This window comes from Eptatretus burgeri, chromosome 7, assembly GCF_056783735.1.
Source record: "Eptatretus burgeri isolate ZD-2024b chromosome 7, Ebu_testis_v1, whole genome shotgun sequence".
NCBI lineage: Eukaryota > Metazoa > Chordata > Myxini > Myxiniformes > Myxinidae > Eptatretus > Eptatretus burgeri.
In genome coordinates, this window is record NC_140967.1 from 22,391,451 (window position 1) to 22,410,283 (window position 18,833).

General features: G+C 41.1%; 1 protein-coding gene across 8 annotated transcripts in view; it reads right to left on the reverse strand.

Annotated features, from left to right (window-relative positions):
• Positions 1-18,833, reverse strand: part of WDPCP (WD repeat containing planar cell polarity effector) — a 210,720-nt gene that overhangs the window by 16,684 nt on the left and 175,203 nt on the right. For 7 of the 8 annotated variants that reach the window (XM_085887675.1, XM_085887669.1, XM_085887672.1 and 4 more), the window contains 3 exons: positions 12,739-12,841; positions 3,965-4,040; positions 2,936-3,039 (listed from right to left, as the gene is read on the reverse strand). In XM_085887675.1, coding sequence (XP_085743801.1) covers positions 2,936-3,039; positions 3,965-4,040; positions 12,739-12,841 — 283 coding nt within the window. Of the gene's footprint in view, positions 1-2,935; positions 3,040-3,964; positions 4,041-12,738; positions 12,842-17,179; positions 18,738-18,833 lie in introns of those variants that run through there. The other variant, XM_085887676.1, reaches the window with a different exon arrangement.

Genomic DNA, 18,833 nt, shown 5'->3' on the forward strand with positions numbered 1-18,833 from the left:
AACTCGACTACCTCCACCGACCAACTTCTGACCAACTCTGATCAAGGAGCCTCTCGGCGTCGAAACGCGCCTTTTTATGGCCCCGAGGGGAGGGGTCGCCCTGGGCTTCATCGCCCAAAATCAGCGCCCTCCATTCTTTCATGTTTGAACTTTCACCCCCGGCTGGCTCCGCCCCTTTCGTCGTTTTGATCCGTTTTGCAAGTCATGCGCGGCTGTGTTTGAAATCACCCTGCCGCTGCGAGGATGCCATCATGTTCGCCTGTGGAGATGTTGGTTGTTGGGGATGTTGTTGTTGGTGATGATGTTTGTGGAGATGATGGTGAGGAGAAGTTCCTTTGGTTGTGGAGATTGGTGTTGAGGAGATGGTGGCGGTTGTGGTGAAGGTGGTGAGGAGATGTTGTTTAAAATAAAGATAGGAAAGAATAACACTACCTCAAAGGTTCACAGCCTGGCACACGAATAATTCCCGTTATACATCGGTGGGGAAATCTAACCTGGACACACACTTATCGACATAACTGATCTTTGGGGAACCTGAATGGTGATCTGTGAATTTCCACAACCGTAACAAAATATATATATATATATATGTAAATGTATATATATATATATATATATATATATATATATATATATATATATATATATATATATATATATGCACACACACACACACACACACACACACACACACACACACACACACACACACACACACACACACACACACACAGCTATTTGTGGATTTCCTATTCAGGGACCCTGTGTATTTGCGGTTGATGAAATGTGACCTGCTTAGACATTCGCAGGCTTGTGCTTCGCACATTCGCGTTTTTTTCATGGTTTTTCGAGGGCATTTTTGTGCTTTTTCGAGGGCATTTTCATAGCTTTTCGAGGGCATTTTTGTGGTTTTTCGGGTGCGTTTTTGTGGTTTTTCGGGGGCGTTTTTGTGGTTTTTCGCGGGCGTTTTTGTGGTTTTTTTGCGGGAATTTTTGTTGGTTTTCGCGGACGTTTTTGTGTTTTTTTTGTGGGTTTTCGCGGGTGTTTTCACAGGCGTTTTGGGGGTTTTCTGTGGGCATTTTGGGGGTTTATCGCAGGCAATTTTGGGTTTTAGCGGGCATTTTTGTGGTTTTTCAAGGGCGTTTTTGTGGCTTTTCAAGGGCGTTTTTTCGCGGGCATTGTAGTTTTGAGGGCATTTTTGTGGTTTTTCGAGGGCATTTTTGTGGTTTTTCGTTATTGTTTTGTGGTTTTTTGTGGGCATTGTGGTTTTTGCAGGCGTTTTTGTGGTTTTTCGAGGGCGTTTTTGTGTTTTTTCACAGGCATTTTTGTTGTTTTCGTGGGTGTTTTTGTGGTTTATCGTGGGCATTGTGGTTTTCGAGGGCATTTTTGTGGTTTTCATGGGGGTTTTTGCGGTTTTTCGAGGGCGTTTTGTGGTTTTCATGGGCATTTTTTGTGGTTTTCGTGGGTGTTTTGTGGTTTTTCGTGGGTGTTTTTGTGGTTTTTCACGGGCATCATTGTGGTTTTCGCGGGTGTTTTGTGGTTTTCACGTGCATTTTTGTGGTTTTCCCGGGTGTTTTTGTGGTTTTTCACATGCATTTTTGTTGTTTTCGCAGGTGTTTTGTGGTTTTTTTTTGGGCGTTGTGTTTTTCGAGGGCATTCTTGTGGTTTTTTGTGGGCATTTTTGTGGTTTTTCGTGGGCGTTTTTGTGGTTTTTCACGGGTGTTTTATGGTTTTTCGAGGGCATTTTTGTGGTTTTTCGCGGGTGTTTTGTGGTTTTTCGAGGGCATTTTTGTGGTTTTCGCGGGTGTTTTCTGGTTTTTCGAGGGCATTTTTGTGGTTTTTGCGGGTGTTTTGTAGTTTTTCGTGGGTGTTTTGTGGTTTTTCAAGGGCATTTTTGTGGTTTTTTTGTGTTTTTTTGCGGGTGTTTTGTGTTTTTTCATGGGTGTTTTGTGGTTTTTCAAGGGCATATTTGTGGTTTTTTTGAGGGCATTTTTGTGGATTTTCACAGGATTTTTGATTTTCCCTTACAAATCACGAACCACCGGAAACCTGTCCCCTTTTCCCCCATTGAAACAATACCCTGACATTCGTGGATTCGACATTCGCGGCATTTACCAAAAACATCCCCTGCGAATATATATATATATATATTCAACAAAATCCCTGAATTCGTCCCATCATTTTTGAATGTGCATAACTTACCAATATAGTGCATCATTTTATTTTTAACTTGCAAAAGTACCCGTCCCCAGTGACTTGACGGGAAAAGTTTTACTCAATCGATCAATTAATTTAAATTATTGCATGGAGTTTAAAAGGGTTAATTGTGTTACACTCAAAAAAATCCCTCCTTTCAATGTGAGACTAATTGGTCATCCTGTTTGCCAAAAATGCTATTTGGCTTCAATTTATGGCATCAAAACAATCTCAGAGGCCATGGCCACATAGCCCATGTTACTTCTTACACATAGTTGCATCTGTACCCTGAGTATGGAGTTTGTAGCTTTGGAGATGTGGCTATGCATAAGGAACAAACCGACAGAGAGTGAGAGAAAGATTCACATATCGATAGACAGATAGATAGATAGACAGAGAAAAGTAATGATTTCTGAATAATTTGCTCAGTTATTGCGATGATCCAGGTAAACACAGCCCTTGTTTAACCTCTTCCATGTGTATATAAGGAATCAAACCACTGGGTCACACAGCTTGTTACTCACATTGCATATGAAATTGTTTTTTTTAGGGGATTTCATCTGTCACTACAATACATAGTTATTTTTCAACAAGAAAACAAGATTAACTAACATGTCTGTAATACACAAGGTATCATGAAGTGCAGGAACACTCATGATGGAACAATGAATGGGTAAGAAATTTCAATCAAAGAGGCTGTGCCAATAATCCTTCTGGGTACAGTATTAGTGCAACATACTAGAATCGTCAGGCCAGGATGCAGAATCTCCTTGGAGAGCAGCTTCAAACACATCCACGTTGAGATCTTCCAAACTATCCAACATTGATGGCTCTTCCTTCGACCTAGAGGGTGGACGTTAGCTTTGCAAGTGTTGAAAATGCATATGCTGCAAATACAGTGGCTTTACGCAGCTTGTATAGGGCGGCTCCACCTGTTTAGGCAAGCCGTGTGGAGGCACGCCTCAGGTTACACCTGTCACAGGAGCACAAAATCTCGCAATAGCCTCCAGAACGCCAAGCTTATTAGCAATCTAAACGGTTGTCTCACCCTTTGTGAAGTTTTGTTTCATGCACAATTGAGATAGGGAATACCCTTTACAAGGGCTTCTCTGTTTGACGAGTTACCTTTGATAATATTAATAATAATGACAATAATCCACAGCATTTATATTTGCCACATAAGTTTTTCAAGGTGCTGTAAACTGTGAGGACTCCTATTTATTATAAAGAAAAAAAAAAACTCGACACGGATTCATTTAATGCACATTCTCTTTTTCTTGAGTGGATCTTATTGCTACACAAATCACCATCAAGGATCACTACTCTTCCCCTTCAGTCCTTCAAGATTGTGGCACATCACCGTCTCAAATAGCTTTTTAATCATATCATGTGCACTCACAAACAATGCACGTCTCCACTTTTGCCCTCCAACACCCTCCTGTCAGTACATGAATAACTCCCACCCCAGCCGTGAGATTCTTCATGCAACATTTTTGCTGTTTGGTTCTTTCATGAGCCTTGACCTTGACAATATAAATGCTGGTACTTTGATGTTCTTCCCTCTGTATTTTCTACTAAACTGCATAAGCGCAGACAGGTTATTGTGGTTCACACAAGAAATACCGAATTCAAACAAATAGAATAAAACCGTGGAAAGGAGTAGGGGAGGGGGTTCGGTGGTGCGGAGGGATGGAGTTGCTCATCTTCAACCATAAGCAAACGACTTGGGAAACATTTCATAAACAACGAGAGAGGTGAGAGATTGTACTTAGACTGCTGTGAGGCTTGAGGAGAACAGGTAGCCTGGAGCCGATCATCGTGACGTTCAAGCAAGTTCAGCATGTCTGTGGTTCCAATGACACGCATAGCAGGAAGTTAAAATGTCACATCTTATCATTAGTGATTGCAATGTATGAACACAAAATAGTTTGCATCAGGTGTGTAACATTAAGCTCGATAACAATGGAGTAATGTTAAAAAAGAAATTGTTATCATATGAATAAGTTATGTACAAGGCCTCAAAAGCTAAATCTTCAAGGTTAGATTCGTGATTCATTCTGGCCAACCATAATGTATCAATTACATATACTGTACTGCAGTTACATATACTGTACTTCCTATTCACTAGCAAATAGCATTGGGAAGAAGCGATTCACACTGCAGAGGTGTGCAACGGCAGAACTATGGATCATATTATTAAAACCTTTTACCGGCTATTATTACTTACGAAATCTAAAGATTTCGTAAGTATATTGATGCCTTCCATTTCTGTTTGTTTGTTTGTTTGTAGGCACGATAACTTGAGAACGGAAGAAGCTACCAATGTCAAATTACACCACGTGATTCAGAAGGGTGATGGCTAGTGCTGATTAGATTTTGGTCAAAATCGGTCAAAGGTCAAGGTCACAGTGAGGTCAAACATAATTCCGTAAATTCACGTGGAGAAATGGAGTATTTTTGCTTTGCTCGACGTTACGAGTTCATTTTAACTTCGATTTTAATTTTGTCTTCGGTTTTTGCGATCGCTTCGGACGCTTAAAACTCGGTTGTCGAAATTCTGGTAAAAATCGGATGTTTTGGAGACGTTTTAAGATTGTATAAAAAATATTTCACTCAACGCGTCACGGGTCGTCCCATGATGCAGTGCGCTCGAGCAGATGCATCGTTGAGTTACGTTTAGGTATAATTGCGTGGAGAAATGGAGATTTTTGCTTCGCTCGACGTTACGATTTTTGATGGTTTGATACAGAATCATCGTAGAAAATTCTGGTTTGCGTCGCTACCTTCTCGAGAGACAGCTTTTATTAGACAAGGTCAGAGGTCAAGTTGACGATTTCGTAAGTACCAGTCTGACTGCTTGTTTATTTGTTTACTTGCAGGGTTATTGGCTGATAAAAGAGCTAAAACACACACACACACACACACACACACACACACACACACACACACACACACACACACACACACACACACACACACTTCTATAAAAAGAAACTGAAGCCTGAGTTTGGTCTTTTTTAAAATTCAAGTTATTTTGGTAAATATCATCATGAAGCTGATCAAATACAAACACATCATTAATTGCCAGTCAATCATCAATTAATCTGAAGATGTTTCCACACCTTTGCACAATTGTTAGTTCATTCCTGCACATGTTCTGGACCCAATCAGACTCGTACATGAGAACAATTACAATGAGATGGCCAGATCTGAACCCATGGGTATCCCCACTGTCTGTCGAAGTATCTTGTTGCTAAATGTAAAGAAACTGTTGTTTAGGAGAAATCGAATACTTCGTTTGTTTGTTTGTTTTTAATTACATGAATATTGATTTTCCTTTATAGACTAGTTTGCTCTTTTTGATCGATTTTAATAGAAATGCCTTATCTACCGCTCTGTCCAATGCGGTTATGAGCTTGTCGTGTGGAATGTTTTTGTACAATGGAGAAAAATCATAAGTTAATAAACATTTAGCCTTACCCTTGTTATTAATGTTGTGGATACTGTTGATCATAGGTTTGGAATGATCAATGATTCAGAATTTTTAATACCAGAATAAAACCTCACCTTTTCATGGTGGTTTTTCAAACATTTATAAATTAGTTTCATCGCCCCTGTAATACTACCTGACAATGGTTTCAAAGTACATTCTCTACTTGTGATGATGAACCTCATCTTACGTGGGTTTTGTGTATTTTTGGGATCCAGTAAATGAATGGTAATTTATGGTGTTTACCTGGAACTGTCTTCTCAATTTGGAGTGATTTACATGGTGTTGAATCAAGTATTTTATTATCGCAACTTATTTTGAATGTCTTTGAGAGTTCAGTCTGTAAGCCCAATTCTTCCAAAAGTGTTTGAATGTGGAATGTTTTGCATACAAATGCAATATTATTATTTGCTTTTTTAATTGGAACAATCACATTTTGTGTTTGAAGCTGTTTTAAATAATCATGTGTCTCAAGATTGTTTAAAACTACTTTTGGATTCTTGATTTTCTTTTCAAATCAACAATTCTCCTTTCTACATGTTTCTCTACCTCCTCCAACCATTAAGCCATTTGTGTGTTTGGTACTTTGTTTATCAATTGTTCTCTCATCCATTCCATCAGTTCTATCGTTGTAAGTTCCATTTAATCCATTTATTTTCTCTATAATTTGGTCCTTTTGCAAGTAATACACATAATTTTCTATCCTTCACTATTCTGAGATCAGCTCTGATAATCTGTTTATGATGTGGATCTTTAAATATGGAATGTTCACAATTACAATGAGATGTGCCATTCAACCATTCCTCTACATTTATAGATTGCACAGCTTCATTATAATTGAAGGTCCCCCCCCCACCCCCCAATTGCATTTCGCAAAGTGTACACAACCTTTGGTGGCTCTTTCTGTTGTATTGTTTCTGGAAGTTTACTCCACACTTCCTTCTGTTGTAGTATTTTCTCGATATTGATCATTTCCATTCCTTTATTATCAAACATATTGTTACGGACGTAGGTCAGATAACTCCGAAAGCCTAGCGTGTCTATCAACAGACCACAGACGCAGTGTGCAACACTCACCTCCGGCCGGATCTTCATGCCCAGGGTCAGTTTACCGTACCTGTGAGATGAATGAAGCAGATGGGGAACCGTGCCTACGACTGCGTAATGGATGTTAATTGACCGAGCGAACCAGCATTACACCCCACACCCTATCGCCGATCAGACCAGTTATTTACTTGGGCCAATTGCCCCAGGAGCACTATCTCAGATCAAACCTGAGCAGGATAAGTCAAGACGTGATATTAACTCTTTCATCACTTTATTACACAAGCAGGAAATTGGTGAGAGAAGTGATGGTTGGGAAATTCAAATGGGGAGATGAGAAATGAGAAATGAGTGTGAGAAAGAAGTAGGGTGGGGTCTTTTACGTGCCCCGATGCACCTTCCGCAACCACGGTTGAAGCTGTGGTCACCCACTACTCGGCGGATCGGGCTCGCCTCCTGCGTACTCCCTCCTGGACTCCGTCCTCCATTCCACCAGTGCTCCGGTCGTGCGGTGGTCACTGGACGTTCTCTGAGCTGAACGTGATGGACTGCATGGCTGGTGGGAATCTCGTGCAGTGATATGAGGTGAGGCGGTGGCTCTATGATAGGCACGCCGGGCTCGTAGGTGTATGTCAGTGTGTGGGTGAAAGCCGCGGAGAGTACGGAAGAAAGAAATGGAGAGTCAGAAAGATGGGAAGAACATCCAGAAATGAAAGATGGAAAAGTCGAAAGGTGAAGAATCATCGGCGAAAGGTTTTTGTAAAGTGTGGAAGAAGCGTGGTAAGAGAAAAGAAGTTTGACCCCAAATTCTGTGTTGAATTCTCTGTATGTTCCCTCCTTTATTCCTCCCCCCCACCCCCTTACTCCTTGGCTTTGCGGCTCCTCATTGGTGCAGAATTTGTAGGGGCGGTCAAGACCTTCATTGAAAGTCATTGGTTGAGTCTTATCTTTCAACCCGACCCAGCAATGGTGCCCAATTGGTGGAGTAGCCTCTGTAGGCAATCTATTCCGGGAAATGGGAGGGACTGGGAGATTTGTGCTCACCTGTCAGATTTGATGGATGGCTTCCATTTGGGGGGGGAAGGTGGGAGGAAGCTGGCATGTAGCCTCAGCATACCATCCCTTACCCAAACCGACTGCGTCAGATTTTCCACAATTTCTCTGCTAAAGGAAAGACGTGGGGACATCATGATGTGCATGCGTTATGCGGAAAATGGTTCAAGATGAGATTGTCAAGGAAGGAAAGAACATGAACTTAGTCCAACTCACATTCGCAACGCATATCTATCCCCATGAACAAGATACATCTTAAATGTGAAATAGAATACCACAGCATGACTAGTTTTTATCTTACGTGAATTTGTTTTATCCTCCCAAGGGGGGTCCAATACTATCCTCCCCAGCAGTTCGGGCTCGCCTCCCACACATTCTACTCACAACCATCACAATAATAATTTGCAATTGGTCACTGACTTTGACACTAATACAAATTTTTGTTACGGACCCTAGGCATCAAAAAGCTACATAATGTATATTGAACTAACAGTTTCAAATGTAGCACCTCACAGCCATGAGAGCATTTAAATTGCATCAGGTGGCAATAAATGGGAATTGTTGCTCCCAGCTTACCGGCTTGATGCAGAAGATGCCATTTGCATTTTTTCCGCCTTCATCCCTACCCCGTTTATAATCCCATGTGGGCACGGGTGACTTCCTATTCAAACATCATTACCTCCGTCACCCAAGGTGGGACTGTGTCTGTCCGTCTGTTTGTTTGTGAACAGGATATCTCAAAAAGTTGTTGACGGATTTGGACGAAATTTGGCGGAGAGTTTGCATGTGTAACAAGGACGAACCAATTTGATTTTGGTGAACATCCGGTTCTTGATCCAGATATGAGATTAAAATTTTTTTTAAGCCATTCTTCACCATTGAGAGATGGGACTAAACGATATATAGCATGATGTTTCAAAAAGTTGTGGATGAGTGATGACGAAACTTGGTGGACAGCTTGAATAGGTGACAAGAACAAGCCAATTTGATTTTGGTTAAGGTCCGGATGCAAATATGCGCTCTGCTGAGTGCGATTCTAGTTTTGATGATGCCATTGTCTTTTCTACGATTACTTCTTTAGGTTTCTCTTCCTGCATTTTGTGGTCAATAATATCCAGAATTGCTTGCATGTGTTGGATTGGGAGTTCCTCTTCCATTAAGTTGTTAACAATTTGGCAAATTTCTCTTTGTTTTTTTTTTAAATTTGTAAGTATTGATCTTAATTATACTGCTGTTAAGGAGTCAACAGATATTTCATTTGTTAAGATCTATTATTATTTGTTGTGGTGTTTCTGTAACTGGACCTTTACGTCCATAATTGTGTACTCTGTCTGAGTCTCGTGGTGAGGCGTTAAAACAGAGGCGATAATGTTTTGTCCATTATGTTGCACTCTGTCTGTATCAATAATTCTTTAATATGTATGTATCAATAATTCTTTCATTTAGTCCTTATGGGTAAGCAGTTCTTAATTCTTTAATCCAGAAAAGTTCTCGATGCTTATGTAATTGTGTGATTGTTTTATGTTCCATGCCATCCCTTTTTTCAGCCATTACCGCTTATCTTTTCGACAACCTGAACACTGAAGCTAAAATGATGAGTGAGTAGTAGACAACCAGTAGTTTTATCTGGATTTCTCATGCCACTCCTAATCTTCTATGTGTTGTCATTCTTGCATTACATCTCTGTATTGTTTCACGGCAACATATTGCATGGCACATTTACTACGACTCAATTAATAAACTATGTTTGACGTTTTACATGTAATTCATTCTTTGGTTTCTTTTAACTCGTGAGGCCTCGGCCATTACTGTGCAATTATTTGTATTGTTTGTGGCAAAAATAGGACTAGTTTCAAATTCCACATTTATGCACTTTGGATTTCAATGTGTTCCCCCATTGGCTAACTCCAAATGGCCACCTCCTACAGCCAGGTTATCTGAGTTAACTACAGCATTACCTTGTCAAGAAACACAAATATTGAGGACACACACACACAGATTTTTTTTTTAAACATCAGACAAAAGCATCCTCAACTGGAACAAAATCTATGTCTTACGTTGTGCCCCCCCCCCAACCATCCTCCTCCAATGGGAGGTCAATTCACCGGGTTTATCCGCAATCAACCCTCTAAATGCTGAATATCAAATGAGGAAGAGGTATGCATCATTTTTAAAGTCTTTGGTATGACTCAGTTAGGGTCAGATTTGAATTACCAAGCGAGCAGACTCGGAGCAGACACTCCAACCACAATGTCACTGGGTCTGGTCAACTGATGGAATATTTAACCACAATTCTAATACTTTAAAAAGGCATGAATACACAATAAGTCTGACAATTTTCTCAAGTGGATATTTTACCTTGGGGGGAATATTACCTCTTCTCTTCTTTTTCTAATCCTTTTCATCCCTAAGCCTTAAACTCCATATGCAACTGATAAGTGGATGGCCATTAAGCTGCATAAGGAATAGAACACAATGATGATGTTTCAAATGAGGCATGTCTCAAAGCAACAACATGCTTCCAAGGGCTTCAAGGCAACTATTTCATCATTTAAACAACACTCTCCTCATCACATGTCCAGTTGGAAGAGTACTAGAAGTGACTTGCTTGTGTTCCATATGACTTGATGGCAAAATCTCATCTTTAATAAGGTTGGCAAAAGACAAGCCTCATCAGCTATTATGGAAGCTGGAGGATGCCATAATGATTTTTACGAGACATCCCTCAGGCCCGAACAATAAAACTGATGAATAAGAGTGATGTAGTGAATAAAGATTTACAAAAACACAGTTTCACCAATCAATCCTAAAAAAAAAAAACAGCCTCAATTCCAAAAACCCTCCTCAATTCCAAAATACAGCATCAATTCTAAAAACCAACCTCAATTTTAAAATCCTGTACAACCTCAATTCTAAAAACCATCCTCATTTCTAAAAGCCATCCTCAATTCCACAAACCACCCTCAATTCCAAAAACCATCCTCAATTTCCAAAATACAGCATCAATTCCAAAAACCAACCTCAATTCCAAAAATTACCCCCGTGTGGGGGTGACGGTCATCTCTATAATGTTTTTTACTATCATAATCGATGAACCGTTGCCAGATATCTCCTAGAATGACAGACTAGATAGGTTTTGAAAATGGCGACTTTCACAACTTCTGTGACCTCGTGACCTTGACCCTGACCTCGAATCCGGGAAAAAAATATGTTGTTGGGTATCACTCATCGACCTCTACCCACATACCAAATTTCATCAAGATCGGAAGTAAAAAGTTTTCTTTGTACTGGGAGGTGTTTTTGACCATCTTCCAGGTTACGTGGCGGCCAAACGGGACGGAATTCAAAAATCTGTCCGGTTAGATACAAGATAATATTTTTTACTATCATAATCAATAAACAGTTGCCGAATATCTTGTAGAATGGCAGACGAGATAGGTTTTGAAAATGGCGATTTTTATAACTTACGTGACCTCGTGACCTTGACCCTGACCTTGAACCCGGACAAAAGTTATATCGTTGTGCAACACTCATCGACCTCTACCCACATACTAAGTTTCATCAAGATCGGAAAGAAAAATTGTTGACGGACATTTGGTCCGGCTTTATTAAGTCATCTCGGTAGAGATGACATAAAAACCATCCTCATTTCTAAAAACCATCCTCAATTCCAAAAACCATCCTCAATTCCAAAAACCATCCTCAATTCCAAAAACCATCCTCAATTCTAAAAACCATCCTCAATTCCAAAATACATCCTAAATTCCAAAGACCAGCCTCAGTTCCAAAGACCAGCCTCAATTCCCAAAACCATCCTCAATTCTAAAAACCATCCTCAATTCCAAAATACTGCACAACCTCAATTAATAAAACCATCCTCAATTCCAAAAACCATCCTCAATTCTAAAAACCATCCTCAATTCCAAAGACCATCCTCAATTCCAAAATATATCCTAAATTCCAAAGACCAACCTCAGTTCCAAAATACATCCTCAATTCCAAAGACCATCCTCAATTCCAAAGACAAGCCTCAATTCCAAAATACATCCTAAATTCCAAAGACCAGCCTTAATTCTAAAATACATCCTCAATTCCAAAGACCAGCCTCACTATGAGACTTTCAAAATAACATGTGAATGCTAAATGAGGCCTTTTGCGTGTGCGCCATATGCTTTCAGTGACTTGGTTCTGCTCGCCGGGCACTTTTAGCCTACCGTTGATAGTGCGAAATGTATAAAGTCTTTTAAACATAATTTGCAGCACTTAGAAGAAAGAGTGGCAATTTCAAAATGGATAACCATAATTGTTCTCTTCTTGAATGCAAATCGGACTGATGAAAATATAGGAAATATGAGAAATATCCATGGATGAGATCCCCGCAGAGGTCCCATAATTTCCTATCAACACAAGTGAGTGTTCGCAGTGGATATAACTAACATATTATAGTTATAGATAAATTTAATTGATTTTTCTTCTTTCTAACCCTGTGAGGTTGATGGTTTATTTGCTTATTTCTTCATCACTGCAATGTTTGTACACAAACTCCTTATCCTTGATCTTTTTTTGTTGTTCACTGGCATGGGTAAGTTGCCCGGTGCTCTTCTAACATACTGATCTCAGATTAAGGAGTCAAGAAACATACTGATGCAGACATGCACACAATCAAAAAATTCTCCACAAGACTGGCTTTGATTCGGAGGACTTGCTAAACTGGCGTGACTATGTGAATGTACGAAACATAACCATGCTTTCTCGCATTATGGGTGTATAGACAAGTGGACAAGAGAAGAGTTGGTCGGACTGTGAGAAAAGAGGGGGGTTTTGGGGGTTGAAAGTGTGACAAACATAAACAAACAAAGAGCAAAGACAGACACTTGGTCGCGTCATTGCATTTGACTCCTTAAAGCAAATGCTTCACGACAAAAAATCTCAGATGAAGGAGTAAAGAAACATACTGATGCCCGTTGTTACAGAGATGGTCTCAATTTCTTCAGCTTTCTTCAGCGACTCCACTGACAAAGTCCACTCCTGCCTTTCAGCTGCTGCGTAATGAAGGTCCTGCGAACATGATACAGTACAGTATACGATACATGGTGCAACATAAAATATGTCAATGCAACATGGTTATGGCATAATACAATACAGAATAGTACAATAGACAATAGTACATTAGAGAATAGAATAGAATAGGCATCCTTCCATCTAAAAAGATGATGGGCTGCGTTCTGGTTATCATAATTTCAAGTATATCAGCGGCATCTGTTATGGCTGAACAGTCCGATCTGGGAGTTGCAGTCTCGCCCACAATTTCTGCAGACAAACAAAGTGGGGGTAGCCCTGCACTTTGAGCCGGCAATAACTCTGGCCCTGCACTGAGCTCGCTTCTGCTCTCTGGAGGCAGCTCTCCTCTCATCTGCCAGTTTCACACTGATGATACAGCACGACTCCAATGGCCAGGGTTCTCAGCAAAAGCTTCCCAAGTGTCAATGTAGATTTCAGCTGTCCTCAAATCTCTCTTGCACGCATCTTTGTAGCAGAGCTGGGGAAGGCCCCTCGATTTTGTGCCGGTGACAAACTTGCCAGAGAGCATGTCCTTTGGGATGTGACTATCCTCCATAAGATGTACGTGACCAAGCCATTGGAGATGCTGCTTGCTAAGGAGAGCAAGCATGCTGGGTACACGTGTGTGAATGAGCACCTCTATATTGCTAACCCTCTCCTGCAATGAAGTACCAAGAATTCGCCATAAACAGCAGAAGTGGAAGGCATCAAAACACTTTTCCTGGCCTACATACATTGTCCAGGACTCACTTCTGTAAAGAAGGGTGTTGAGCACACAGGCCTGGTACATGCAGAGCTTAGTCTTCTTTGTCAGCTTGCTATTTGTCCACACTCTCTTGCTCAGCCTTGACACGATGATTGTGGCCTTGGCAATCCGGCTGTTAATTTTGGCATCCAGAGAGAGGTTGCTGGTGATGGTGGACCACAGATAGGTAAAACACTCAACTTCCTCTAGGACATGGTTGTCGATGGTGATACTGGTTTGAGTTTCCACATCCTGACCCATGACATTGGTTTTGTTCATACTGATAGTCAATCCAAACTCCTTGCAGGCATGAGAGAGCCGGTCCACCAGTTGCTGCAGTTGATCCTCTTTATGTGCGGTCAGTGCAGCATCATCTGCGAACAGCAAGTCTCAGATAAGGACTTCCCTCACTTTGGTCTTTGCACAGAGCCTTGCAATGTTGTACAATTTCCCATCTGCCCTGGTGTGTCGGTAAACACCTTTAAGTGGCATATCCAAAAGCATGCAGCAACACTCGAGACAATAATATCCCAAACAGTGTGGATGCTAGTACACAGCCCTGCTTCACACTGCTGCTGATCCTGAAAGCTTCAGACGTCATTCCATTGTAGGTGATGGTGGTGCTATGCATGTTCTCATGGAATGACAATATCAGGCTGAGCAATGCAGATGGACAGCTGATCTGCAGCAGCTTGAAAAGTTGACTTCTACTGACTAAGTCAAAGACATTGGTTAGGTCCATGAAAGCAATATAAAGGGGCTGGCGCTGCTCACGGCTTTTCTCCTGCAGCTGCCTGAGCGAGAAGATCATGTCCATAGTTGACCATCCAGATCTGAAACCACACTGGGATTCTGGATGCACGGGCAATGGCGAGGTCTGCAGTCTTCCCAAAAGAACTCGAGCAAAGACCTTTCCCACTGTATTCAGTAGGGAGATGCCGATATAATCATCACAGTCACTTCAGTCTCCCTTACTTTTATACAGGGTGATCATATTTGCATTCCACATATCTTGGGGCATGTATCTTTCCTTCCCACAAAGACAAAGGAGATCATGGAGAGGCTGCAACAGAACTAGTTTCCCACCTTTGATGATTTCAGGGGATATTCTGTCACTTGCCGGGGCTTTGCCGCTGGTGAGACAGTCAACGGCCTTGCTCAGCTCTTCCATTGTGGGTTCCTTGTCAAAATGCTCCTTCAGAAGGAGACCATTGATGGAGTTTAGGGCTGCATCTGTGACCAGATTCTCAGTGGAATGGAGCTCAAGGTAGTGTTCTACCCTTCTCTCCATCTGCTTACAACTATCAGTGATCACCTCTCCTATTTTTGACTTTAGTGGAGCTGTTTTGATTGATGTTTAATCGGTTGCCCTTTAAATGCCTTCGCACGTCCCTCTTGCTTTTCCAGAGTCGGCAGATCGCTGAATGCTCTCACACAGATTCAGCCAATAATCAGTGGCACAGCAACTTGTCTGTGCCGACACCACACTGCTTGTCTGTGCCTCTAAACTACAACCAGTTACTTGTGATCGAGGAACGGGTTGAAATTATTATATGCATATTTACATTTCAGTTAAAAACAGCCAAATCAATTATATTTATGCAAGGGCAGAACTACATGAAGGGGAAAAAATAAGTTAACTGAAGAATGCAAATACTTTCATCTGCTTGGAGTTTTGAATGTAAATTTATGGCCCAAACATTTTTTTTCCAAGCATAACCATTCCTGCAATAATCTTAGTTTTATATAGAAACACCAACATACTACAGTTAAAATAAAAGGAGGATTAAAAGAAATAACTGATCATCAGGCTCCATCCATCCACAGCCTGATGGAGTACTGCTCTCCCCTCTGGGCAGGTGCTCCTGCCTCTCACCTTTCTCGGCTTCACGCTGTGGAAACCAAGGCATTTAGGATCATTGGCATCTCCCGCAATGAGGCTGAGTCTTTGGGTCTCTTACTCTCTCACCGCAGGCAGGTCGGTGGTCTTTCTGTCTTCTACAGTGTCCTCTCTGACCTCGCCACCCCCGCTCTGTCTGCGATATGTCCCCTCCCCCCCATATTTCCGCAAGGTGCTCAAGGTCCGCCAGCAACCCCTTCTGGTAAAACTACCAAAATCATGAATCGCTGCTCACCTTCACTCTTTCATTCCTCTTTTTCCCACCTTTGGAACAAACTCCCACTCTCTTCAATCTTACTCTTCCCTCCAGGTCTTCAAAACAGCTGTTCACCACCATCTCTTATCTTCCCCCATCCAAAACCATGATCTTTTCTACCCCTGTTAATCCACCCCAAACCCACCTCCTTCAAATTCCCTGCTTTCCTTCCTGAAAGTCCCTGTAATGTCCATCTTGTTAACCCCGTGTACCCCATCCCATCCCTCTCCCTTCCACAGATCTCCTCAGGTGTCTATTCCCCACTGCTTTTTCCTTCCCTCTCCCATCCCTCTTGTCTACTGCTCCCCTTGTTATACGTTATGTGTGTTAGTTCTTATGTGAGCCTTGACATTGTATATAAAGAAAAAAAAAAGTATGTGGATTAAGTGATCCATTTCACTACAGGATAAGCAGAATATACATTTATTTTTATATTATTAATTTGAGATTCATTGTGTGTGTGTGTCAGTTTTGGATTTCCTCATAAACCACGAGTCGTACAAAGTTGAAAATGCTTCCATATTAATCACCAGGGACCGAAGCAGTGAAAAAAAGAAAAAGAAAAAAAAAAGTTTGGTAGAAAAATATTTTCATTATTCACATCGATAAATTCCCAGACAGCAAGCATGAACTATATTCATATGGTTTGGCGACAAGTCATGAGATTGTGCTGATTGGCTGTGTGAGGCCAGGTGCAATGTGATTGAAACATGGCAAGTGACATCAATTAAATTAAATAACTATTTACTGTTTCTCATTGTTAGATTTAGAAAATAAAAGTTGAGCTACAAACAACGCAACAAAAAGTGGACCTGGGGCCCACGGGCTTGCCAGCACGCATAATAAACTTTAGAGATCACAAGAAACACCCTCTCTCTTTGAAAGCAGCCTTGGGGAATGGGAGGGATGGGGATAGTGGAGGAGGTGGGGATGGTGGGGATAGTGGGGGAGGTGGGGATGATGGGGCAAATACATTGTGTGGCATGGCTAATAATCCCCACTGTCTGCAGCAGAGATCAGTGAACCGCTTGCACTGTGCCACATGTACAGGAACAAATTGCAAGTCGTTTCCCCCACCCTCTCGGTGAGGGGGAGGGGGGATATATTTTTTATGCACATGACAACACTGGGTGCTACCAACACGTATGCAAAATTTGGTGGAGATTGGCCTCACCCTGGTTTTTTCTATAATTTTCACACACACACACACACACACACACACACACACACACACACACACACACACACACACACACACACACACACACACACACACACACACACACACACACACACACACACACTTAATAGTTTTGATGTATGCATTGTGGTGGTTGTGAGCATTCAACAAATGCATCCGTGGCGTGTACGGTAGGGGAGCGAGTGGGAGATTGGTGGAGATGCAAATCCAATTCAACACACATAAATATTTTATTTGAAATAATTTTTATTCATGCGTTTTCTCGAGTTCATTTCCATCGAAATACAAACTATCCCTTTATTTATTTTAAACCCTTATAAAGTATCTTACAATTTTAAACAAAATTTATTTTAAACAGTTTCTAAAAGTTCAGTAACTATAGCTCCAAGCTGTCTGCACTTGTCATGGGTAGAGCAGCTGCTGGAACATGCACTATTCAACACCTCCACCCTACCTACCTTTACCACCACACCTTCATTTTCAATACATCAACCCTCACCAACTATCTGCGTCACTTTTTAAACATGCATCATTTACATTGATTTGCAACACCATGAACGACCAAACTACATATGGGGCCAGTTAATCAACCCTTGTACATTCCTCACCACGTGGAGAGACCACATCCACATTCTGATTCAACACAAAAACAGAATCAAAAGGAAGAAAGAGGAAGAAAAAGAAAAATAATCAACCCCCAAGGCAAAACATACTCATGTCTGATTTGAATAAAGGCAAAGCTGACAAGAGTATCATCCATGGGGAGTGCCAGTCATACAAGACTCTTTTATTCGTTTATTTATTTAACATGTCAATCAAATTTCTGTGGAATGTCACTCCACTGGTTTTCGAAACATTTTGAACTCGGTTATAAAAAGGTTCACGTAAGAGAATGTATCAAATATTGTCACAATGAATGAATTGACAATGCTGCAATGACAAAAAAAGTAATTGTCCAACTACTTTTCCTGACGTATGGCCTGAGAAAAAGATTCACCAACACTGTGTATGGGATTAAAATTTGAGATGAAAGCCTCACGAGGAAAGCACTCTGATCATGACGTCAAACACACCGACAAACTAGATGGTATTCATAGAATACTCACCCGTGCAGTCTTGAGAAGGACTTGATGCAAGCCAACTCTTCTGGTGGCAAATTTGTAATTGCATCTATCTACACTTACAACATAAATGTGTACAAATCATACTTTGAAAGGTCTGCCATAGAGTACATTCATAAGCCTTGACAAAGGAGCTTTTATTCTCGTTAGGGAATGTTTTCGTAACTCCCAAGGCTGATAAAGATGCCAGGATAGATCGCTAAAGTATAAATCGGGAGATCGTTAAAACGCCAAATTGTTCGGCTACTTTATATTTTTTTCACGAGCCGAGCACAATAAAGGCTGAAGTGATGACAACAATTATAATTTCTTACGTGAGGAAGTGACATTGTCTCTGGGCATTGTGCTTTGTTTAATTCACCATGTAAGTTATGACGGGGCATGTGTCATCCAAGTAATATGCACTTTATCAAATGGTCATGTAACGTGTGGTAAAGTTTCAATTTCCTCCGTTGAATGGTTTTCGATGTACGCTCTTAACACTTGAACTGCCACTTAATAACTGTCAGTGACCGCCGGGTACCAAGACATCCCGCTTTGATCAGACACATGACCCACGACGTCCTCTTTATTCAATTGAATTCAGAATGGGATTAAAAAAAAAAATTAAATTAAAATCAAATGTGAGAACAAATAAAATAGGTACTGCAATGGAGTCATCCAAAGGATCCTGAAAAAGCAAAAATGAAGTCATCAGGAGGAACCTGGATAGGACTCTGGTTTCAACTACTACTCATTTACCCTCAAACCCATCCAGGCATAGACA